Raw genomic sequence first — 25,210 nt, 5'->3', positions numbered from 1 at the left:
TAGTGTAGAGTCGTAGATATGATATGTGATAGCTAGGGCTACCCAAACTGCTTGCCGTTTGTTTGAAAATTGCTTAAAAATGCTCGTTTGATTTTGGCTCGGTTTGAAAGTGAGTTGTTCAGCTTAATTTGATTTAAAACCAAGCCAAGCACGAGCAATGCCTTGCTCGGTTTGGTTCGGTTCGTTTTGCTTGAATTACTTTTATTTATTAGTTTTATATATAAATTTTATGTATATATATATAAAATTATATTATTTTTTTAAGTTTTTGAAATTTCCTTCTTTTGTGTTAACTTCAAAGTTTAAATTCAAACCATAGCCGCTCGTTTTATATATGTTTTGTCGTTAACTTTGAGTTTTAGACATTTTAAAGTTGGAAGTTTAGACATTTTAGAGTTAAAAGTCTTGAATTAATGATATTTTAAAGTTTTTTATAAACCTAAAATTGAAAACTTTGTATAAATCAAGCAGAACCATGCCGAATCAAGTAGGGGCGTTCATCGGATCGGATAACGGATTATTCGGGTTATTCGGATTTGAAAATTTTTAGACCCTATCCGAAATCCGATCCGAATTAGGAATATTCCTATCTGATCCGAATCTATCTGAATTCAATTCGGATCGGATTCGGATAATATCCGAATAATCCGAAATTATCCGAATAATCCGAAATAAAGCTAAAAATTTTTTCTATTTTTTTGTTCCTAACATTTAATAGTTTAGAACCACAATAAACATACAAACCGGAAAATACGAATTACTTTTAACATAAATTTAAAGTTTAAACTTCAAATAATAGTCTAAAATATATACCAAACTGGAAAATAGCAATAAAAACATGTTTTTTATTCGGATTAATCGGATATCCAAATAATCCGAACAATCCGAATTTTTAAAATCCATATCCGAATCCGAATTACTTATTCGGATATTCGGATTGATCCGATCCGAATATCCGAATAAGAATTCGGATCGGTTTATTTGGGTTTCGGTTTCGGATTTCTTGAACACCCCTAGAATCAAGCCGCTCGGTTTCAAACCAAACCAAGTTCAAGCATCAAAATATCGCTCGTTTCTTTAAATTCAATCCGCTTGGTTCGGCTCACTTTCAAACTAAACCAAGTCTGAGCAAACCTACGTTCGGTTCAGTTTGGCTCGAGTAGTGTACAGCCTGTTGAAAAGAATAATAAAAAAAACATAATGATATGTGACAACTAAAATAAAATAAGAATAAAAAAGTTACATAAAGAAATCATAGTGTGTTGAAATCTTTGGAACATCAAGGGCGATAAGATTCTTACGGCAGCCATGAACACTGTTACTGCTAGTTTATCAGCTGCTTCAATTGTTGTTGTTCTTCTTTCACTTATAATCTCACTATGCATCCACAACACCCAACATAGTTACTTACTTTACTTTACTTAACTATCATTTCAGTTTCATATTTTCGATTCATTATAATAATATCAACAATATATAATTAATTTTACTTCAGGAATCGTTGCTGACGTATTGGTAACGAATGGGACCATATATACGAGTGATTCATCTCTTCTTCTGTTTGCTGATTCCATGGCTATTCGTGACGGTAGAATCCTTCGCATAGGAAACTATTCCTATGTTCAGGTATTCTGTTCTATGTACACACTTTAATGTATAATTTTCAGTTTTATATATATACACATATACATTTTAGATGTAATTTTCAGTTTTATATATACACATATACATTTTGGCCGGAATCTTGCCAAAGAAACGACGACAAAGTCTGATTAATCACGATTTTGGCCGGATTTGACCATGACTGATTAATTGGCCGACAAGTCCAAAATTAATCAGTGGGGTGGAGACTAGCGATTAATCACCGATTAATTCATCGCTAATCGCTACTCTACCGATCAGTGGCGAAGCTTGGACTAAAACACCGGCGGGGCGGACTCAAAATGTATTTAAAAAAGTTATAAACGAGGGGGCCGGGCTCAAATTTTCAACCGAAAACGGCTTAATTTACACTACGTATAACAAATGTCGGGTGAAAAACGGGTAAATTTACATTACCGCGCAAAAAAAAGGGGGTCCGGGCTTAACTTTTCGGTCGAAAACAGCTTAATTTATACTACGTATAACAAATTTCGGATGAAAAACGGGTAAATTCACACTACCGCGCACGAAAACGGGGTCCGGGCTTAACTTTTCGGTCGAAAACGGCTTAATTTACACTACGTATAACAAATTTCGGATGAAAAACGGGTAAATTTACACTATTACGCGAAAAAACAGGGGGGGGGGAGCTCCGGGCCCTCACTATACTTCGCCACTGCTACCAATACGATTTCATGTAATCAGAAGCAAAAATAGGTACGCGGTTAAAATCGGTACTAATCGGTCCAGATTGGTCCTTCGGTTTTAACCCGAGTTTTAAGCATCGACATTGACCCACCTCGTTCAAGTTTTTAAGCAACAGAAGATGATCAAATGAAGGTTCGAAATGTTAGAGGTTTGTTAAAAACCGATAGATATGATCAAACAAGGGTTCAATGTGCAGTGCCGGCTTTGAGTGGGGCAGGGAGGACGACCGCTCCCGGCCAGGTCACCCCGGTAGGTGGTCCATTGGCAAAGGCAAAACCTTTAAACACCTTGAGTTGGGAAGGTTTGACTGTTTGGGAGGTCTTGGGTTCAAGTCCCATAGACGACAAAAGTTATTAATAAATTCGCCTACAAAAAAATTTTAATAAGCCCATTTAAAAATTTAATTGTTTAAATCCAATAAAAAACCTTTTTACTTAAGGCCCAAAAAATTTTAACGTTTCTCGGGGACGGCCCTGTCAATGTGTGTGTGTGTGTGTGTGTAAGTTTAAAAAATTAAATAGAAATGGTGTATATGTATATAAAAGTTCGAAAAATTGCATATAAAATTCCTATCCGGTTAATCGCTATTTGGTACCCCACCGTCGGACTAGCGCCTAGCGATCTTTACAACACTGTTTATATTGTGGTCTTTAATATAGGAAGTATCTGGATATGGAACAAAGGAGTTAAATATCGAGGGGAAGATTGTCGTTCCCGGATTCATTGATTCTCATGTCCACTTGCTTTTTGGAGGACTCCAGGTTTTGCACTAATTCAACTTCCTCCTATAATATTTTAACTAACTTAACCAATAAGCTAACCGACTAAAAACTGAAATCAGATGGCGCGAGTGGAAGTGCGAGGCGTGAACACGAAGGTTGAGTTCATCAGAAAGGTTAAAGAAGCAGTTAAAAGTAAGTCCTCCAATCACACTATTTTACTTTTTTTTGTTATGTTATGAAATTGTAACATGATATACATTTTGTAGACATGAAAGAAGGTAGTTGGTTATTGGGTGGCGGATGGAATAATGATCTTTGGGGAGGAGAATTGCCATCCGCTTCGTGGATTGATGATATTACACCTCATCATCCTGTAAGTAACTTTACATACTGACATACTGTAACGGTTGATATAAACTGTTATAATCATGAATTCTTTTATTTGCAGGTTTGGCTTTCAAGGATGGATGGTCACATGGGTTTGGCTAACTCTTTGGCTCTAAAAATAGCCGGTGTTACGAGTAATACGCAAGATCCAGTTGGTGGAACTATTAGCAGAAATGAACACGGAGGTAATTTGAAACTTTAAACTTGTGGCGTATATGCCAGGTCAGCTTGCTGACTCGTGTATTTGGAATCTGTATATGCAGAGCCAACAGGACTTATGATTGATGCTGCAATGAAGGTTATTCTTTCGTGTATCCCAGAAGTTTCTGTAGAAGAACGGAGACAAGCATTGGACCGAGCTAGCAGGTATGTGTTAACGAGAGGTGTGACTACGGTTGTTGATTTTGGAAGATATTTTCCTGGTGCAACGGTAGAACATTCATGGGAAGATTTCACAGGTTTTTTGGTTTGTTTACATTATTATTATTATTATTTTATATCCATGGTTGACCACGGTTTGACTTACTCTGATAACTTGCAGATGTTTACAAATGGGCCGATTTATCTGGAAGAATGAAGATCAGGGTTTGCCTTTTTTTTCCAATGCCAACATGGTCACGTCTCGCTGTACGACGCTACTGGTTATCCATAATTTGACTTCAAAACTTTGTTTACGTTTGCTAATGAGTACATATTCAGATATTAGCATTGAATTTGATTTTCTTGTATTTATGTTAGGATATGGTTCAAACAACGGGTCGTAGGGTGAGCCAGTGGATATCTATAGGCGGTGTTAAAGCTTTCGCTGACGGGTCGTTGGGGTCCAACAGTGCGCTTTTCCACGAGGTGTGAAAAATAACAATAATAATAATTTTAATTTTAAGTAGGGGTGGCAAATGTGACCCATGGGTTGTATTAAAATGTATATAATGGGTCAAACTAAAAAAAGAAAATGATTGAAACAGGTCAAAACGGGTTGACATTTCTTGAAGTTTTTTTTTTATTAGAACGAGAAAACGGAGGAAACTTTTTAGTACTTTTACTTTTTTAGTTTTTGATTTATATTTCGAGTTATGATTTTTTAATTAATTTTTTTGGATTTTTTAATGAGGGGTTTTTGAAATCTCAACCCATTTTGACCCAATTCAAAAACCCTCATTAAAAAATTCAAAAAAATTAATTAAAAAATCATAACTCAAAATATAAATCAAAAACTAAAAAAGTAAAAGTACTAAAAACTTTCTTCCGTTTTCTTCTTCCACAAAAAAAAACTTCAAGAAATGTCAACCCGGTTTAACCCATTTCAATCATTTTCTTTATTTAGTTTGACCCATTATATACATTTTAATATAGCTCATTCAACCCAATGGGTCACATTTGCCACCCCTAATTTTAAGTCAAAACTTATTGTTGAAATAGAACTAATTCATGTTTCTTGTAGCCATACACTGACGAGCCGTGGAATCTTGGACTCCACGTTACAGATGTAGAAAGCTTATATAATATGACCATGCAATCCGATAAATCTGGCCTCCAGGTATTAAATGTGTGCTTCATTGTATACATCTAAGTATGTAACAACATTACTTGACAATAAAACTTGTATCAGGTTGCAATTCATGCTATTGGAGACAAGGCCAACGATTTGGTTTTGGATATGTACAAATCAGTCGCTTCAACAAACGTGAAGAGGGATAGGAGATTTCGGGTATATTTTATTTAAAAAAAATATTATGTAGACGTTTTTTATAAATTAATAATATGCCCGTTTTTGCAGATTGAACACGCTCAACATTTGACACTTGAAAGTGTATCCAAGTTTGGTGAACAAGGAATCGTTGCTTCGGTGCAGGTAATTAAAGTGCTTAATTTTTATAACTTTTTATTACTTTATAAATTTACGCATATATGTTCATCATAAATAGTTAAAAATTTGTTGACAGCCAGATCAAATGTTAGGCGATGCTGACACGGCAGTTAAAAAGATTGGGCTCGAAAGGACGCAGAAAGGATCTTATTTATATCAATCACTCGTTGCTCACAACGCACTTGTGGCATTAGGTTCTGATTGGCCTGTGAGAACACTATTCATTAATTACTTTTGTAAATCGTTATATATACTTTTTACCGATGGTAAAATTTCAGGTAGTAGATATTAATCCGTTAAATGGTATTAAGACTGCAATTACGAGGATACCTCCTGGTTGGGATAAGCCTTGGAATTCAGCAGAGTGCATGAAACTAACTGATGCATTAAACGCGTAAGTAAACATATTATTGTATTATGCACATACAGTTTGTAAACATGTTAACCACTTTCACAGGCACACGATTTCTGCAGCACGTGCATGTTTTCTTGACGAGGATATAGGCTCCTTGTCGGCTGGCAAGATGGCCGATTTTGTGATATTGAACACTTGTGTGTGGGACCAGTTGGCGCACGAAACTACTTCAGTTGCAGCGACATATGTTGGAGGTGTGCAGGCTTATCCTTGAAACTTATGAGCCGAGAAAAATTACAGTTGAAGTACACCAATGCAAAAGGATCACTAGGTAAAATGTTCATTAAGTAGGTTAGTGAGATTTTTATTTACTGTATGATGTATTTTTTGTGTTGATGTTGTATCATGTTAATTGTTCTGTTATGCTTATGGATACAAAAATGTGTTTAAAGATAATAAGTTATAGAGGGTGGCTGGCGGTGGTGATGGGGGCAATGGTAGGTGGTGGTACTGGCGGTGGTGGCTTCTAGTAGAAATAATTTACAAGCTGTCAAGACTCAAAAGAAAATAAAATTTTACATTCTTTAAACTCAAAAGTTTTGTATATATGAGTTCCAGTTAAGCATATAAGAACAAACTATATTATGAGTTATCAGTATCAACATTCATGGTCCAATTTTAATGGTGGTTATGCAAATCCGTGAGTCGAATCGTTAGTCATAGTTTTTGAATTTTGTAAACCGAACAAAACCATCGCATAACTGAAACAACTTGGTTAAACAGACATATATCAAAGCATGAATTTTCCTTTTTTAATGAAACTCGAGAACACCTCTTTTAAATTTTTCTTTCTTAAATGAAACTCAGGAACACAACATATTTTTACCATCTCTTCTTTTCCTTCCCTTTCCTCAGTTAAGTGAAACTCGGGAACACAGTGCGAGTCTCGTTGACGAGAGAAAGGAAATAAAGGTTTTCCTTCCCATTCTTTCCTTTCTTCCCACACTTTCTTTCCTTCCAATTCCTTTTAAATTGAAAAGAAACCAATCACCTCCATTTTACTTTATACATGTTTCTCTTCCTTTTCTTTTCCTTTTAATGAAACTCAGGAACACACATATTCTTCAATCTTTCTCTCTCTCTTCATAAATAAAATTTGGAAACACAACCATCTCAATCTTTCGGTTCCTCCCTTAGGCAAAACTTGGGAAAGTAAAGAAAAAATTAAAAAAAATGTTCTCGAATTTCATTAACGAAAAGAAAAGGAGAGAAAATAAAGAGTAAAATGACAGGAAAAAAATGCCATTAGAAAGAAAAGAAGAAAGGAGAAGATAAACATAGAAAATTTTATTTCATTCCATTTGGTTCCTCTCCATAAAAAATAAAATAAATGAAAACACAAAATCTTGAAGATTCTTTTAATATATACAAAACAACAAACTAAGTACGTTACGTACCAAGATCCAACCTGTCTTGTCTTGGAATCTTGTTAGGAATCCTAATCATATTCAGCCATCGGAGACTCCAAAGCCAAAGCCATCAACATGAACATGAATATGAATATGAAGAATACTACTACCACTAGTTTATCAGCAGCTTCACTCCTTATTCTTCTTCTTTCATTCATAATCTCACACAACTTCCATATTATTATCATCCATTGTTAGTTACATAACACTTAACAAACCAACATTCATTTCATTTTCACATTTTCACCCCAAGGAAGGGAGATCCACTCTACGACCGGCAGATTTGCTCGTCTTTGGTTGGGCCGGGGGAAAACACAAACGAATAAGGTGGAGAAACATGCTAAAGCCTGCGAAGAGAACCAACATGTTTTTGTCCCTCTGGCTTTTGATACATTTGGCTCCTTGGCACCGGAAGCTATCCGTTTTCTAACCAGGGTCCAACAGGTTGTGCATAGCAATGTGTCGACTCCAAAGGAGCAGGGGTATGTCTTTAGCAGGTTAGGGTTTGCAATTCAGAAAGGGGTGGCGGCGCAACTTGTTGCCCGCATACCTGCTATATTGATGTAATATCTATGTTTCTACGTATTGGAACCCAATTTTTAACACATCTATTTTATAATTATTTAAGCATTATAAAATAAAAAAAAATTTATTTTCTTGCAGATGTATCAACCAGCTGGTGGTTTTCATCATCTTCGGGTATTGTTGCTGACGTGTTGGTGACAAATGGGACCATATACACTAGTCATGTTATGTTTGCTGATTCTATGGCTATTCGTGACGGACGAATACTCCGCATTGGAAACTATTCATATGTTCAGGTATTATTATATTATGTTATATTTATATATATTCATGCACTTATGTTTGAATGATTAAATTGTTTGTTTGTTTGTTAGGGTTTATAAGCAGGTTAGTGACCTAATTAATTAGTAGTAATTTAATCAACATTAAAATGTGTGATGAATATTAATCAACTTTAATTCTTTCAAGATTTCACTTATGTCTGTTGAACAAGGAATTTCGTTCGATTAACTAAATGAACAAACACGAACATAAGCCATGTTCGTTCAATTGTGTCCATGAACGTTCGACGACAATGTGTTCGTTTATATTTGTTCACGGAAGGTTTTTAATGACTTTTCTAATCTTATCATATAGATTTAAGCAACATTATTATTATTATTATTATTAACTATAAAACAAATACATATATAATTAGCACTATGTGATTGATTTATGTCAATTAATATATAAATATAAATGTTAAAAAAACACACCAACACAAATTTGGTTCATTTGTTAATATATGAATGTTAACAGTTCACAAACAAGTTCATTTTCTTAATGGGCGAACACGAACAGGTTGTTTCGTATTCGTTTACAGGTTACAGCCATACTTATATCTGAGTTCGTTCTGTGTTGTTCAATGCAGGAAGTATCTGGATATGGAACGAAGGAGTTAAATCTCGAGGGGAAGATTGTCGTTCCCGGATTCATTGATTCTCATGTCCACTTCCTTTTTGGAGGACTCCAGGTTCTGCACTAATTCATTTCAGCTTCCTCCTATAATATTTAACTAACTTAACTGATTAGCTAACTGACTGAGAAATGAAAACAGATGGCGGGAGTCGAAGTACGAGGCGTGAACACGAAGGACGAGTTTGTTAAAAAGGTTAAAGAAGCAGTTAAAAGTAAGTCATGATCCAGTCATGCTATTTTTTTTTTATTATTTTTTTTTGTTATGTTAAAAAATTGTAACATGATATACATATTGCAGACATGAAAGAAGGTGGTTGGTTATTGGGCGGTGGATGGAATAATGATCTTTGGGGAGGAGAATCGCCATCCGCTTCGTGGATTGACGATATTACACCTCATCATCCTGTAAGTAACATTACATACTGACATACTATAACAGTTAATATAAACTCGTTATGATCAAATTCTTTGATATGCAGGTATGGCTTACTCGGATGGATGGTCACATGGGTTTGGCTAACTCTTTGGCTCTAAAGTTAGCTGGTGTTACGAGTAATACGCAAGATCCAGTTGGTGGAACCATTAGCAGAAATGAACATGGAGGTAATTTAAGTTAAACGATTAGTCGATAGTAGATACCAGATTAGCTTGCTGACTCGCTGATTCGTTTATTTATATGCAGAACCTACAGGACTGATGATTGATGCTGCAATGAAGCTTATTCTTTCGTGTATTCCAGAAGTTTCTGTAGAAGAACGCAGACAAGCATTGGACCGAGCTAGCAGACATGCTTTAATGAGGGGTGTGACTACAGTTGTTGACGTTGGAAGATATTTTCCTGGCGCGCCCGAAGAGCATTCATGGGAAGATTTTACAGGTTTTTTAGTTCGTTCACGTTATCATATTAATATTCATTTTTGAACTATGGTTGACCAAGTTACACTTTCTCTGATAAACTTGCAGATGTTTACAAATGGGCCGATTTATCTGGAAGAATGATGGTTAGAGTTTGCCTTTTCTTTCCAATGTCGACATGGTCACGTCTCGCTGTATGACTCTACTGGTTATCCATAGTTTTGACTTCACAACTGTTTTTACATTTGCTAAACCGTTTAATGAGTTGCATATTAAGTTATTAATTAACATTGAATTTGATTTTCTTGTTTTATGTTAGGATATGGTTCAAACAACGGGTCGTAGGGTGAGCCAGTGGATATATTTAGGCGGTGTTAAAGCTTTTTCTGACGGATCATTGGGGTCGAACAGTGCGCTTTTCCATAAGGTGTGAATAATAATAATAATAACAATAATAATAATAATAACTTATAAGTCAAGATTATTTTTTACTTACATTTTAATTCATGTTTCTTGTAGCCATATGCTGACGAGTCAACGAATCTTGGACTCCAAGTTACAGATATAGAAAGCTTATATTATTTAACCGTGCAATCCGACAAATCTGGCCTCCAGGTATTTTTTTTTAAACTATCGTTAAATGCGTGCTTCGTTGAATATATGTCAGTATGCAAACTTGCATCAGGTTGCAATTCATGCTATTGGAGACAAGGCCAATGACTTGGTTTTGGATATGTACAAATCAGTTGTTACAACCAACGGGAAGAAAGATCGGAGATTCCGGGTATATTTTATTTTAAAAATATTATTTAAACTTTTTTATAAATTAATAATATGTCCGGTTTTGCAGATTGAACACGCTCAACATTTGACACTTGAAAGTATATCCAAGTTTGGTGAACAAGGAATTGTTGCTTCTGTGCAGGTAATTAAACTATTAAAATACTTAATTTATGACTTTTATGACTTTTAAATTTGCAAATATATATTCATAAGCAATGGTTGAAAAAAAACTATTGACAGCCGGATCATTTGTTGGACGATGCTGACTCAGCGCTTAAAAAAATCGGGCTAGAGAGGACGCAGAAAGGATCTTATTTATTTCAGTCACTCCATGCTGGCAATGCACTTGTGGCATTTGGTTCTGATTGGCCTGTGAGAACACTTTTAGTTAACCATTTTTGTAAACCGTTATGTTTAGTTGTTTACTATGTATCGATGGTAAAACTTTTAATTTCAGGTTGCGGACATTAATCCTTTAAATAGTATAAAGACTGCAATAGCGAGGATACCGCCTGGTTGGGATAAGCCTTGGAATTCAGCGGAGTGTATGAAGTTAACTGATGCATTAAACGCGTAAGTAAACATATTACATATTGTTTTATGCACATACACATACAGTTTATAAACATGTTAACCACTTTCACAGGCACACGATTTCTGCAGCACGTGCATGTTTTCTTGACGAGGATATAGGGTCGTTGTCTGTTGGCAAGATAGCAGATTTTGTCATATTGAACACTTGTGTGTGGGACCAGTTGGCGCACGAAACCACTTCAGTTGCAGCAACATGTCAGTGGCGTGCAGGCTTATCCTTGAGACTTTGAGTCACAGATGAAAACAAAAGATACTTGTGTTGATTAAGTAGGTAGTTTGATGTCATTGATTAGTGATGATTTAATTTATTGTATGATATGATTTTTGTGTTGATGTGGTTTCATGATCAGTGGTGAAGCTTGGGCAAGTTTTTTTTTTTTTTTTTGGGGGGGGGGGCTCTAATTTTTGGTCGAAAACAGGTAAATTTACACTACATATACAAATTTCCCGGGGAAAACGGGTAAATTTACACTATTGCGCAAAAAAACAGGGGGCCGGGCCCTCACTAAGCTTCGTCAATGTTCATGATATGTTTGCTTATGGATACAAGAATATGTTTAATCACAAGAACTGTATGAACACTAGGCCCTTTTGCTTTAATCGTACTAGAAAAGGCGATTATGTAACCACCTACTGCACTCTCTTTTTATATCTTATTATATATGTCAAGCACTATGTACAAGTGTATTATGTAGTTTTCACGGTTTATTACCATAAACTTGGTTAGTTGGTTATGTTGGAGGTGCCCGTGAGGTATACACTAAATCCATTTATTGCCCAAGATGGGTTTGGGTTAAAACGAGTACTTATGTATTTAATAAATTTTGCCAATAAGATCAATAAGAAGTTGAGTGTTCAAATTATATAATTAAAAACTTGCTAGTCTAAGTAAATCACTTGCAAAAGCAAAAACTAGTTGCAAACATGTTAGACTCGAGTCTAGAAAATTGCTAAGACCGGTTTGAACAAATGTATTAAGAATAAAATATCACTAAAAAGGTTATTTTTAAAAAAAGTTTTATCGATTTGGATGGGCTTTCATGTTCATTGTTTTTTCGTAAATGGTAAATCAAAATCATCGGCTTGAGCATTTTTAAGCCGGCTTACCAAATTAAAAAACAAACCAATTGTGAAACTAATTAGGTGGCCGAATTAAGTCGTTTCATTAGCTTAAACCGAACCTTAAACACCCCTAAACAATAGTAACACATTAATCATAGCCTTTCTTCCGAACAACTTAGGCCATTACACATTACTTGAGAGTTGAGACTAGTCCGTTAATTCATTCAACTCGTTTCATATTCGAATAGTTTTTCACGTTTGTTATGTGTTAACCAAACATGAATGACCTATAAGTTGTAAGTGCCCATTTGGGGTGAAGTTTGCTTTGATCATCTAGCCTTTCTTTACTTCCTCTATCTCAACACTAACTTTCTTTTAATTATTTATATTCTGATATCCTTTTTTATTTATTTTTGCATGTTTACTTGAATTTATAAATATGAACAATCCTTTATTTTATGTTTATTGATATTTAAGAGCATTTTAGATGCCTTTAACTATGATAAGACCGCTTAAGCTTTGCATTTAAGTGACATAACAAGTGCATGCTCCACAAATGCAGACACACCATTTTTTTTGAACGACCAACTAAATAACGCCAGGTACCCCATACGCGGTCCCTATTAGCTAAAGGTAGCCCGAGCCGGCCACTAGTCCGGACGGACGGAGCCCCTAGCGGTTCACCTGTTGAGGGATTCACCGGATAAAACCCGACCCCCACGCCCGCCAAACGGCACGACAACGAGGAGCCGGTAAAACCAGGTGAGATCAGGACTCGAACCCTGGCAAGCCAGGGTCATCCCTCATATCTCCAATATAAGTTGGTGGTAGTGAGGTTTGATCCCCTACCTCTCACTTGTAAAGTGAGTGTTCTACTATTGAGCCACAACCAACTTGCAGACACGCCATTTAAATATCAGATTTCTCATTTCTTTTTCTTTTTTTTTTCTTTTGAATGGCTCTTTTATTAAATTTTCAAAAGCAAATTACACAAATATAATTAACAATAATACTTGATAATAATAAGTAATTTGCATTTTAAAAGTCTAGCGACTAGTTTTTTTAAAACTTTCCAACGATTATTTTTTTTAAAACTATATTACAATAAAATTTAATTATTAAAATTATTAAATTTTGTTTAGTTATTTAAATTATTTTTAATGAAAAGAAAATATTTGTTATATAAATATATAAAGTATATTGATAAAAGTATATTGATGATGTGAAAATAATATGGTTGTATGTGGAAACAATGAGTGTGGTTGTTGAAATATATGTTTGTTACTTTATTTTCAATTCAATGTCAAATATTTGTTTGTATAAGTACTTGTCAAGTTATCAACATTGTTTCTGGTATTGTATTGTTTATATGGAGTATTATTGGGATGATTGACTGGATGGATACTTATGGGCTTGGATGCTAGCTTGGGCTTGAAACTAAAGATGAGAAGGCCCAGCCCGTATGGGTTTGATTAAGAGTTTTGGTATAATAGAGCAAAGACCGCCTGATGCATGAGTAGTAGCGTTTTTTGAAAGATATTTTATATACGCTCTCGTTTTCTATTGTTAGAGCGTTTGTTTATGTAATTGTTCGTATTAAATCGTTACAATAGAGGCCTGAGTTTGTTCTCTATTTGGTGTAAATTGTAAGTTTTGAGAATAAAGATTTAGATTTAGAGTTTGTGACAGTGGTAGTATTGAGGGAGAAATGCGCATGTGGGAAGAATACGTGAAAAGTTGATATGACATGCTGACTAGGCTTGCATGTTAGAATTGCGAATAGTCTAACGTGTTTGCCTATACTAAGCTGGAATGATAATACTAAGTTACTAATACTCAAGTGATGTTCATGTCAATGAACCATGAATTGCTGACCTCTAAGTGATTATATTAATATGTTATTTTAGTCGGTCTTCTATTAATAAATATGTAATCTAATTTTGGATGTGTTCACAATATAAGGAGTCAAAGTAAACCATTTTTGAGTTTAATTTATTACATTCCTTCTTTCATCCTATAGAATATTATTAGGATACACAAAAGCTATTAATCAATTGTATCTACTAGTAACATGGATTATGGATATGTGAATATAGACATTGACCGATTCAATAATTTTTGTTAGTGTAAGCCGACATGTTAGGATCAGGATGAAAGGCCTTTCATCCAGGTAAAAACAGTTTTATTTAATCGTAGCAAACTTAAAACTTTATGAGGACCTAGAGTTTGAAATGAAATTTAGGGGGTTTGCATAAAACTACATGAGTGTATAACATAGTGAGTCTGTATAATTACATAACGTATAATTACATAACACATGTAATTACACAACTTTATATACAATTACACAATCTTATATTATCAATATCAACATTTCATATAAAATTATTTTTTTCAATAACATATATGTAGCAATATTATATACACAAATTAAAGATATAATTTTTGTTTTAAAAGTAATGAATTAAAAAAGTTATTTGATTTAGAAAAAAAAATGGTGTAACTAGATTTTATCAAGGAAACTTTTGGTTTTTCGTTTTCCCATTTAAGTAAACTTTTAATTATTACTTACGACCTTGTCAATTGTCATTGTCATAATTTTAACCATTGAAAAACTTGATCAGAAGTCCTTTATCACTTCATTCGCTCGCATAAAAAAAAACCATTTCCTATTTTATCATTATTTATAAGAATTATATATATATATTAAAAAGCAAATGACAGTTAACTTACAAAAACATTATTCATAAAAACTAGCCAATTACTTTTATACACATGTCAAGAGAAATTAACTTATCACCCTGGTAGTTAGAACTTTAACTTTATATAATTTTATATTTGCTTTCCGTGTTGAATTTTACTTTCCATGTTATATCTCTCTTTTTATACATATTTTTCTTGCCGTTGTTTACACGTAAATATACTTTCTAGCAATATCTCTTCAATATAGCTTTTAATTTCATTTTACATATGACTTTATTAAAAGTTTATAAATTGATATTCTGTATGATGTAAACGTAGGAAAAAAAACATCATATGCATGACAAACATTGCGGTAAAGATACTAGTTAGGGGTGAGCAATAACCGAATTATTAACCGGAACCGAACCGAAAACCGACGAAACCGAACTGAAATAACCAAATTAACCGAAATTAACCAAACCGCACCGAACTCTTCATTTTTTTCCCCGTATTTTCAAGCCTTTTTTCCTTTATTTCATGCATTATATGTATTAGTAGTTTAATACTATCATTTTCATGTATTTATATCTCCATTTCATGTACTAATATCTAAAATTTCATATATTTATACATTTATTTCATTTAGTTATACCTTCGTTTCATGTATTTTTAAGCAAAATTTTAGCTCAAGTTTAATATTGGTTATTAACCGAAATTAACGGAACCAAACCGATAACCGATCGGTTCAGTTCGGTTAATGCTAATAACTGAACCGAACCCTGCACACCCTAATACTACTTTTAATTAAAATATAAGTTTTAACAAAACCATGTCAAACAAACATCCTATATATGATATTTTATTATTATTAATTTACAAATAACATTAATTATTAAATAAAACCGGTTTGGTCAATTGGTCCGGTACAGTAGTAGTTGTAAAAACATTGACATGATGAAACAAAAGCATGGTCGTGAAGAAGGACACGGGACAGCCGCCGTGTCTACCGCTACACCATTCTCACGCCCACCTCATTTTCTGCATTCATTCATTTTAGTTACCCAATTAATGCTCTCTGTTTTTCACCAAACATATTCACTTTTTTACTAAAGTAAAATTACCATCAATCCTTTTTTAACTCTGCTCAATCCTATAAACATAATTATTATTATTAATATTTATATAGCATTGCATATTTTCAAAAATATTATATAAGTTCAAATATGAGTAACGAACTAAATGTTCGGCGGGAAATTTGTTTATTTCGTCCATTTAATATATTATAAATGAACAAATGTGAATAGGGAATTTCGTTCGGCTAACTAAATAAACGAGCACAAACATAGGTCGTGTTTGTTTACGTTCATTCATTAATGTTTGTTCATTAAATGTTTTAATACTTTTTAATGACTTGTCTAATCGTATTATATAGATTTAAACAAAATTATAAACTATGGAACAAAGATATATATGAGTATAATGTGTTAATTAATATGTAAGGTTCACATATGAATATGAATGTTCAAAAAACATCAACATAAACTTGGAAGCCATATTGAATCGTTGACACTGACCATTCCCGGTCAGTCAAACATAATGAAACATTTTGTGCTCATTTGTGTTCGTTCGTTTGTGCCCATAAACCGTTCACGAAAAGGTTTATTTCCTTAATGAACAGACACAAACAAGATGTTTCGTTCGATTAGCTGTGTGTGAACCTTCGCTTGTGCGATAAAAGTTTAACGGACAAAGATGAACAAGACTTTGTTCGATTCGGTTTGTTTACATCCCTAAATCACGATAAGGAGAAATAGTTAATGCCAGTTGTTAGATAGAGAGATTTTCATTTTTATTGTTTTAACAGCTAGATAGGGAAATTTGATTTAAATGATTTTAAAATGCTAATGATTATCGATTTAAAGATTTGTTGTTAAAAGAGTATGTGAAATTGTGAATTCTTATTGTACGAAAAATATTTTAAAATTTAAAGAAGCAAATAATTGAAAGAGATTTGATTTAAATGGATTTCGGATGGGCTGTTAAAAGGGTATATGTGAATTATTATTGTACAAAAAAATATTTAAAAACAAAAACAAAATAAATAACTGTTAAAAATTTTCATAAAATCTTGATTATTAATTATTTCTGTGGCATGTTGGGGTTCCAAGAACAACATTGGACACACGTTTTATTCATACATATGAAATGGTCCATGGGATATTCCTCCCCCCATGTTGTCTTGTCTTCTTACCTACAATATCATAAATTCATAAATGTATTCATAATAAATAAATAAATAAATAAAAGTACCCAAAAAAAAAACATTGAATGCATAAAGTAGATATTACTCATATTAGGTGCCTATTTAAACCAACTGAGTCGTTTGAACCAAAGTTAATAAGCATGTCCGGCTAAGTCGTTTAGAAAATTATACGGTGTAGCTCACGGTTTAACTTTAAAAACTAGTTTCATAGTTTGAGACTTACAATCGACCATGTAAAGAAAACCAACCATTTACCTTTATCTATAATATCCAGTTATACAAGTATATAATCTAATTATAATAAATGAGTCATATTTATAATTATAATAAATGAGTCATATTTATAATTACGACCCAGGAGTCAAACCAGACCACAAACACCCTGGTTACTATCGCGGTTATTATATACGTATATGGTAAAGACGCCACACCATTCTAGTTTGGTCCGGTTAATGGTTCCATTATTTTATTATTTTGTATTCTTCGGTTTCGCTTTTTTTTTAGTGATAAAAAACGTTAATACAAAATTTGATACACTTTGAACTCATTCATCATTTCAACATATATATAAACCACCTACACCTTCAATAACTTCTAAACGCTAACCTAACTTACAGCTCGCGAATTAGTAAATAAATGAATCAAAATCGGCCCAAAAACCGTTGTATGTATGTATGCATTATATCATCAAATTTTGAACCCGAAACTTAGTGGTCAACGATTGAATCGGAAAGTAATGAACAAACCGGAAAGTAAATATTATTTAAAAGCCTATTTGTTCTACGGTTCTACCTCGTCTTTTTCCGGGTCAGAAGCATGATGTCTCGGATCCTACCCGGAAAATTAAAGGCGTCATAATCCGCCTTGTAAATCCTGTAAGCCGCTACATCGTGAACAAAAGCAGCCTCCTCAGGTGTCTTAAAACTCCCGAGCCTTATGATATTATTATTGTTATTATTATTATAACTTGGTGCTAATAAGGTAGCTTCATACATACCCATCGACATGCTAACACCTTTATACTCAACAACCAAAGGCTCATCTTCTTCTGACATCATCATTGATTATCGATAGGGTAGATATTAGATAATCTAACGTAGATTAACAAGGTATATATAATTATATATTATTGATCAAATGGTGGGAATAAAAAAACAACAGATCCTAGAGAATAGGAACTAAAAACATATAATAGGAAGATTGGTATTGCTTATTTTTTCTTTTATATTCAATATAATTTTTAGTGGATAAAAATCTTATATTCAAGTTCCACAATCAATAAAGATTAAGAAAACAATTCACAATTAAAAAAGAAATATTATGCCGAAGTCATAATATAATTACCTTTAAACTTTTAACCATTTTAGTAGTGTAGAGTCGTAGATATGATATGTGATAGCTAGGGCTACCCAAACTGCTTGCCGTTTGTTTGAAAATTGCTTAAAAATGCTCGTTTGATTTTGGCTCGGTTTGAAAGTGAGTTGTTCAGCTTAATTTGATTTAAAACCAAGCCAAGCACGAGCAATGCCTTGCTCGGTTTGGTTCGGTTCGTTTTGCTTGAATTACTTTTATTTATTAGTTTTATATATAAATTTTATGTATATATATATAAAATTATATTATTTTTTTAAGTTTTTGAAATTTCCTTCTTTTGTGTTAACTTCAAAGTTTAAATTCAAACCATAGCCGCTCGTTTTATATATGTTTTGTCGTTAACTTTGAGTTTTAGACATTTTAAAGTTGGAAGTTTAGACATTTTAGAGTTAAAAGTCTTGAATTAATGATATTTTAAAGTTTTTTATAAACCTAAAATTGAAAACTTTGTATAAATCAAGCAGAACCATGCCGAATCAAGTAGGGGCGTTCATCGGATCGGATAACGGATTATTCGGGTTATTCGGATTTGAAAATTTTTAGACCCTATCCGAAATCCGATCCGAATTAGGAATATTCCTATCTGATCCGAATCTATCTGAATTCAATTCGGATCGGATTCGGATAATATCCGAATAATCCGAAATTATCCGAATAATCCGAAATAAAGCTAAAAATTTTTTCTATTTTTTTGTTCCTAACATTTAATAGTTTAGAACCACAATAAACATACAAACCGGAAAATACGAATTACTTTTAACATAAATTTAAAGTTTAAACTTCAAATAATAGTCTAAAATATATACCAAACTGGAAAATAGCAATAAAAACATGTTTTTTATTCGGATTAATCGGATATCCAAATAATCCGAACAATCCGAATTTTTAAAATCCATATCCGAATCCGAATTACTTATTCGGATATTCGGATTGATCCGATCCGAATATCCGAATAAGAATTCGGATCGGTTTATTTGGGTTTCGGTTTCGGATTTCTTGAACACCCCTAGAATCAAGCCGCTCGGTTTCAAACCAAACCAAGTTCAAGCATCAAAATATCGCTCGTTTCTTTAAATTCAATCCGCTTGGTTCGGCTCACTTTCAAACTAAACCAAGTCTGAGCAAACCTACGTTCGGTTCAGTTTGGCTCGAGTAGTGTACAGCCTGTTGAAAAGAATAATAAAAAAAACATAATGATATGTGACAACTAAAATAAAATAAGAATAAAAAAGTTACATAAAGAAATCAAAGAAAGTGTGTTGAAATCTTTGGAACATCAAGGGCGATAAGATTCTTACGGCAGCCATGAACACTGTTACTGCTAGTTTATCAGCTGCTTCAATTGTTGTTGTTCTTCTTTCACTTATAATCTCACTATGCATCCACAACACCCAACATAGTTACTTACTTTACTTTACTTAACTATCATTTCAGTTTCATATTTTCGATTCATTATAATAATATCAACAATATATAATTAATTTTACTTCAGGAATCGTTGCTGACGTATTGGTAACGAATGGGACCATATATACGAGTGATTCATCTCTTCTTCTGTTTGCTGATTCCATGGCTATTCGTGACGGTAGAATCCTTCGCATAGGAAACTATTCCTATGTTCAGGTATTCTGTTCTATGTACACACTTTAATGTATAATTTTCAGTTTTATATATATACACATATACATTTTAGATGTAATTTTCAGTTTTATATATACACATATACATTTTGGCCGGAATCTTGCCAAAGAAACGACGACAAAGTCTGATTAATCACGATTTTGGCCGGATTTGACCATGACTGATTAATTGGCCGACAAGTCCAAAATTAATCAGTGGGGTGGAGACTAGCGATTAATCACCGATTAATTCATCGCTAATCGCTACTCTACCGATCAGTGGCGAAGCTTGGACTAAAACACCGGCGGGGCGGACTCAAAATGTATTTAAAAAAGTTATAAACGAGGGGGCCGGGCTCAAATTTTCAACCGAAAACGGCTTAATTTACACTACGTATAACAAATGTCGGGTGAAAAACGGGTAAATTTACATTACCGCGCAAAAAAAAGGGGGTCCGGGCTTAACTTTTCGGTCGAAAACAGCTTAATTTATACTACGTATAACAAATTTCGGATGAAAAACGGGTAAATTCACACTACCGCGCACGAAAACGGGGTCCGGGCTTAACTTTTCGGTCGAAAACGGCTTAATTTACACTACGTATAACAAATTTCGGATGAAAAACGGGTAAATTTACACTATTACGCGAAAAAACAGGGGGGGGGGAGCTCCGGGCCCTCACTATACTTCGCCACTGCTACCAATACGATTTCATGTAATCAGAAGCAAAAATAGGTACGCGGTTAAAATCGGTACTAATCGGTCCAGATTGGTCCTTCGGTTTTAACCCGAGTTTTAAGCATCGACATTGACCCACCTCGTTCAAGTTTTTAAGCAACAGAAGATGATCAAATGAAGGTTCGAAATGTTAGAGGTTTGTTAAAAACCGATAGATATGATCAAACAAGGGTTCAATGTGCAGTGCCGGCTTTGAGTGGGGCAGGGAGGACGACCGCTCCCGGCCAGGTCACCCCGGTAGGTGGTCCATTGGCAAAGGCAAAACCTTTAAACACCTTGAGTTGGGAAGGTTTGACTGTTTGGGAGGTCTTGGGTTCAAGTCCCATAGACGACAAAAGTTATTAATAAATTCGCCTACAAAAAAATTTTAATAAGCCCATTTAAAAATTTAATTGTTTAAATCCAATAAAAAACCTTTTTACTTAAGGCCCAAAAAATTTTAACGTTTCTCGGGGACGGCCCTGTCAATGTGTGTGTGTGTGTGTGTGTAAGTTTAAAAAATTAAATAGAAATGGTGTATATGTATATAAAAGTTCGAAAAATTGCATATAAAATTCCTATCCGGTTAATCGCTATTTGGTACCCCACCGTCGGACTAGCGCCTAGCGATCTTTACAACACTGTTTATATTGTGGTCTTTAATATAGGAAGTATCTGGATATGGAACAAAGGAGTTAAATATCGAGGGGAAGATTGTCGTTCCCGGATTCATTGATTCTCATGTCCACTTGCTTTTTGGAGGACTCCAGGTTTTGCACTAATTCAACTTCCTCCTATAATATTTTAACTAACTTAACCAATAAGCTAACCGACTAAAAACTGAAATCAGATGGCGCGAGTGGAAGTGCGAGGCGTGAACACGAAGGTTGAGTTCATCAGAAAGGTTAAAGAAGCAGTTAAAAGTAAGTCCTCCAATCACACTATTTTACTTTTTTTTGTTATGTTATGAAATTGTAACATGATATACATTTTGTAGACATGAAAGAAGGTAGTTGGTTATTGGGTGGCGGATGGAATAATGATCTTTGGGGAGGAGAATTGCCATCCGCTTCGTGGATTGATGATATTACACCTCATCATCCTGTAAGTAACTTTACATACTGACATACTGTAACGGTTGATATAAACTGTTATAATCATGAATTCTTTTATTTGCAGGTTTGGCTTTCAAGGATGGATGGTCACATGGGTTTGGCTAACTCTTTGGCTCTAAAAATAGCCGGTGTTACGAGTAATACGCAAGATCCAGTTGGTGGAACTATTAGCAGAAATGAACACGGAGGTAATTTGAAACTTTAAACTTGTGGCGTATATGCCAGGTCAGCTTGCTGACTCGTGTATTTGGAATCTGTATATGCAGAGCCAACAGGACTTATGATTGATGCTGCAATGAAGGTTATTCTTTCGTGTATCCCAGAAGTTTCTGTAGAAGAACGGAGACAAGCATTGGACCGAGCTAGCAGGTATGTGTTAACGAGAGGTGTGACTACGGTTGTTGATTTTGGAAGATATTTTCCTGGTGCAACGGTAGAACATTCATGGGAAGATTTCACAGGTTTTTTGGTTTGTTTACATTATTATTATTATTATTTTATATCCATGGTTGACCACGGTTTGACTTACTCTGATAACTTGCAGATGTTTACAAATGGGCCGATTTATCTGGAAGAATGAAGATCAGGGTTTGCCTTTTTTTTCCAATGCCAACATGGTCACGTCTCGCTGTACGACGCTACTGGTTATCCATAATTTGACTTCAAAACTTTGTTTACGTTTGCTAATGAGTACATATTCAGATATTAGCATTGAATTTGATTTTCTTGTATTTATGTTAGGATATGGTTCAAACAACGGGTCGTAGGGTGAGCCAGTGGATATCTATAGGCGGTGTTAAAGCTTTCGCTGACGGGTCGTTGGGGTCCAACAGTGCGCTTTTCCACGAGGTGTGAAAAATAACAATAATAATAATTTTAATTTTAAGTAGGGGTGGCAAATGTGACCCATGGGTTGTATTAAAATGTATATAATGGGTCAAACTAAAAAAAGAAAATGATTGAAACAGGTCAAAACGGGTTGACATTTCTTGAAGTTTTTTTTTTATTAGAACGAGAAAACGGAGGAAACTTTTTAGTACTTTTACTTTTTTAGTTTTTGATTTATATTTCGAGTTATGATTTTTTAATTAATTTTTTTGGATTTTTTAATGAGGGGTTTTTGAAATCTCAACCCATTTTGACCCAATTCAAAAACCCTCATTAAAAAATTCAAAAAAATTAATTAAAAAATCATAACTCAAAATATAAATCAAAAACTAAAAAAGTAAAAGTACTAAAAACTTTCTTCCGTTTTCTTCTTCCACAAAAAAAAACTTCAAGAAATGTCAACCCGGTTTAACCCATTTCAATCATTTTCTTTATTTAGTTTGACCCATTATATACATTTTAATATAGCTCATTCAACCCAATGGGTCACATTTGCCACCCCTAATTTTAAGTCAAAACTTATTGTTGAAATAGAACTAATTCATGTTTCTTGTAGCCATACACTGACGAGCCGTGGAATCTTGGACTCCACGTTACAGATGTAGAAAGCTTATATAATATGACCATGCAATCCGATAAATCTGGCCTCCAGGTATTAAATGTGTGCTTCATTGTATACATCTAAGTATGTAACAACATTACTTGACAATAAAACTTGTATCAGGTTGCAATTCATGCTATTGGAGACAAGGCCAACGATTTGGTTTTGGATATGTACAAATCAGTCGCTTCAACAAACGTGAAGAGGGATAGGAGATTTCGGGTATATTTTATTTAAAAAAAATATTATGTAGACGTTTTTTATAAATTAATAATATGCCCGTTTTTGCAGATTGAACACGCTCAACATTTGACACTTGAAAGTGTATCCAAGTTTGGTGAACAAGGAATCGTTGCTTCGGTGCAGGTAATTAAAGTGCTTAATTTTTATAACTTTTTATTACTTTATAAATTTACGCATATATGTTCATCATAAATAGTTAAAAATTTGTTGACAGCCAGATCAAATGTTAGGCGATGCTGACACGGCAGTTAAAAAGATTGGGCTCGAAAGGACGCAGAAAGGATCTTATTTATATCAATCACTCGTTGCTCACAACGCACTTGTGGCATTAGGTTCTGATTGGCCTGTGAGAACACTATTCATTAATTACTTTTGTAAATCGTTATATATACTTTTTACCGATGGTAAAATTTCAGGTAGTAGATATTAATCCGTTAAATGGTATTAAGACTGCAATTACGAGGATACCTCCTGGTTGGGATAAGCCTTGGAATTCAGCAGAGTGCATGAAACTAACTGATGCATTAAACGCGTAAGTAAACATATTATTGTATTATGCACATACAGTTTGTAAACATGTTAACCACTTTCACAGGCACACGATTTCTGCAGCACGTGCATGTTTTCTTGACGAGGATATAGGCTCCTTGTCGGCTGGCAAGATGGCCGATTTTGTGATATTGAACACTTGTGTGTGGGACCAGTTGGCGCACGAAACTACTTCAGTTGCAGCGACATATGTTGGAGGTGTGCAGGCTTATCCTTGAAACTTATGAGCCGAGAAAAATTACAGTTGAAGTACACCAATGCAAAAGGATCACTAGGTAAAATGTTCATTAAGTAGGTTAGTGAGATTTTTATTTACTGTATGATGTATTTTTTGTGTTGATGTTGTATCATGTTAATTGTTCTGTTATGCTTATGGATACAAAAATGTGTTTAAAGATAATAAGTTATAGAGGGTGGCTGGCGGTGGTGATGGGGGCAATGGTAGGTGGTGGTACTGGCGGTGGTGGCTTCTAGTAGAAATAATTTACAAGCTGTCAAGACTCAAAAGAAAATAAAATTTTACATTCTTTAAACTCAAAAGTTTTGTATATATGAGTTCCAGTTAAGCATATAAGAACAAACTATATTATGAGTTATCAGTATCAACATTCATGGTCCAATTTTAATGGTGGTTATGCAAATCCGTGAGTCGAATCGTTAGTCATAGTTTTTGAATTTTGTAAACCGAACAAAACCATCGCATAACTGAAACAACTTGGTTAAACAGACATATATCAAAGCATGAATTTTCCTTTTTTAATGAAACTCGAGAACACCTCTTTTAAATTTTTCTTTCTTAAATGAAACTCAGGAACACAACATATTTTTACCATCTCTTCTTTTCCTTCCCTTTCCTCAGTTAAGTGAAACTCGGGAACACAGTGCGAGTCTCGTTGACGAGAGAAAGGAAATAAAGGTTTTCCTTCCCATTCTTTCCTTTCTTCCCACACTTTCTTTCCTTCCAATTCCTTTTAAATTGAAAAGAAACCAATCACCTCCATTTTACTTTATACATGTTTCTCTTCCTTTTCTTTTCCTTTTAATGAAACTCAGGAACACACATATTCTTCAATCTTTCTCTCTCTCTTCATAAATAAAATTTGGAAACACAACCATCTCAATCTTTCGGTTCCTCCCTTAGGCAAAACTTGGGAAAGTAAAGAAAAAATTAAAAAAAATGTTCTCGAATTTCATTAACGAAAAGAAAAGGAGAGAAAATAAAGAGTAAAATGA

General features: G+C 34.0%; 1 protein-coding gene and 2 pseudogenes across 2 annotated transcripts; all 3 read left to right on the top strand.

Annotated features, from left to right (window-relative positions):
- The first annotated feature begins 1,304 nt into the window (after window positions 1-1,304).
- Window positions 1,305-6,027, top strand: LOC143608977 (protein LONG AFTER FAR-RED 3-like). Of its 2 annotated transcripts, XM_077083859.1 has the most exons (15): window positions 1,305-1,402; window positions 1,496-1,626; window positions 3,009-3,110; window positions 3,191-3,263; window positions 3,338-3,444; window positions 3,520-3,643; window positions 3,722-3,916; window positions 4,000-4,085; window positions 4,197-4,304; window positions 4,900-4,995; window positions 5,068-5,166; window positions 5,236-5,310; window positions 5,402-5,533; window positions 5,604-5,719; window positions 5,783-6,027. In XM_077083859.1, the coding sequence occupies exons 1-15, from the start codon at window positions 1,309-1,311 to the stop codon at window positions 5,952-5,954; spliced, it is 1,710 nt and encodes a 569-aa protein (XP_076939974.1). In that variant the 5' UTR covers window positions 1,305-1,308; the 3' UTR covers window positions 5,955-6,027. The 2 variants fall into 2 exon arrangements, with proteins under 2 accessions (XP_076939974.1, XP_076939973.1); XM_077083858.1 differs by lacking the exon at window positions 1,305-1,402 and having other exon boundaries at window positions 1,544-1,626.
- Window positions 6,028-7,191: 1,164 nt separating this feature from the next.
- LOC143608978 (protein LONG AFTER FAR-RED 3-like) lies at window positions 7,192-11,085 on the top strand (annotated as a pseudogene).
- An 8,657-nt stretch (window positions 11,086-19,742) lies between these two features.
- Window positions 19,743-24,268, top strand: LOC143608976 (protein LONG AFTER FAR-RED 3-like; annotated as a pseudogene).
- Window positions 24,269-25,210: the final 942 nt, after the last annotated feature.

The sequence above is a fragment of the Bidens hawaiensis genome, unplaced genomic scaffold (assembly GCF_021521415.1).
Source record: "Bidens hawaiensis isolate Kalapana, Puna unplaced genomic scaffold, B.hawaiensis_p1.1 tig00419464_1, whole genome shotgun sequence".
Taxonomy (NCBI): Eukaryota; Viridiplantae; Streptophyta; class Magnoliopsida; order Asterales; family Asteraceae; genus Bidens; species Bidens hawaiensis.
This window is presented reverse-complemented; position numbering and strand designations above follow the sequence as displayed.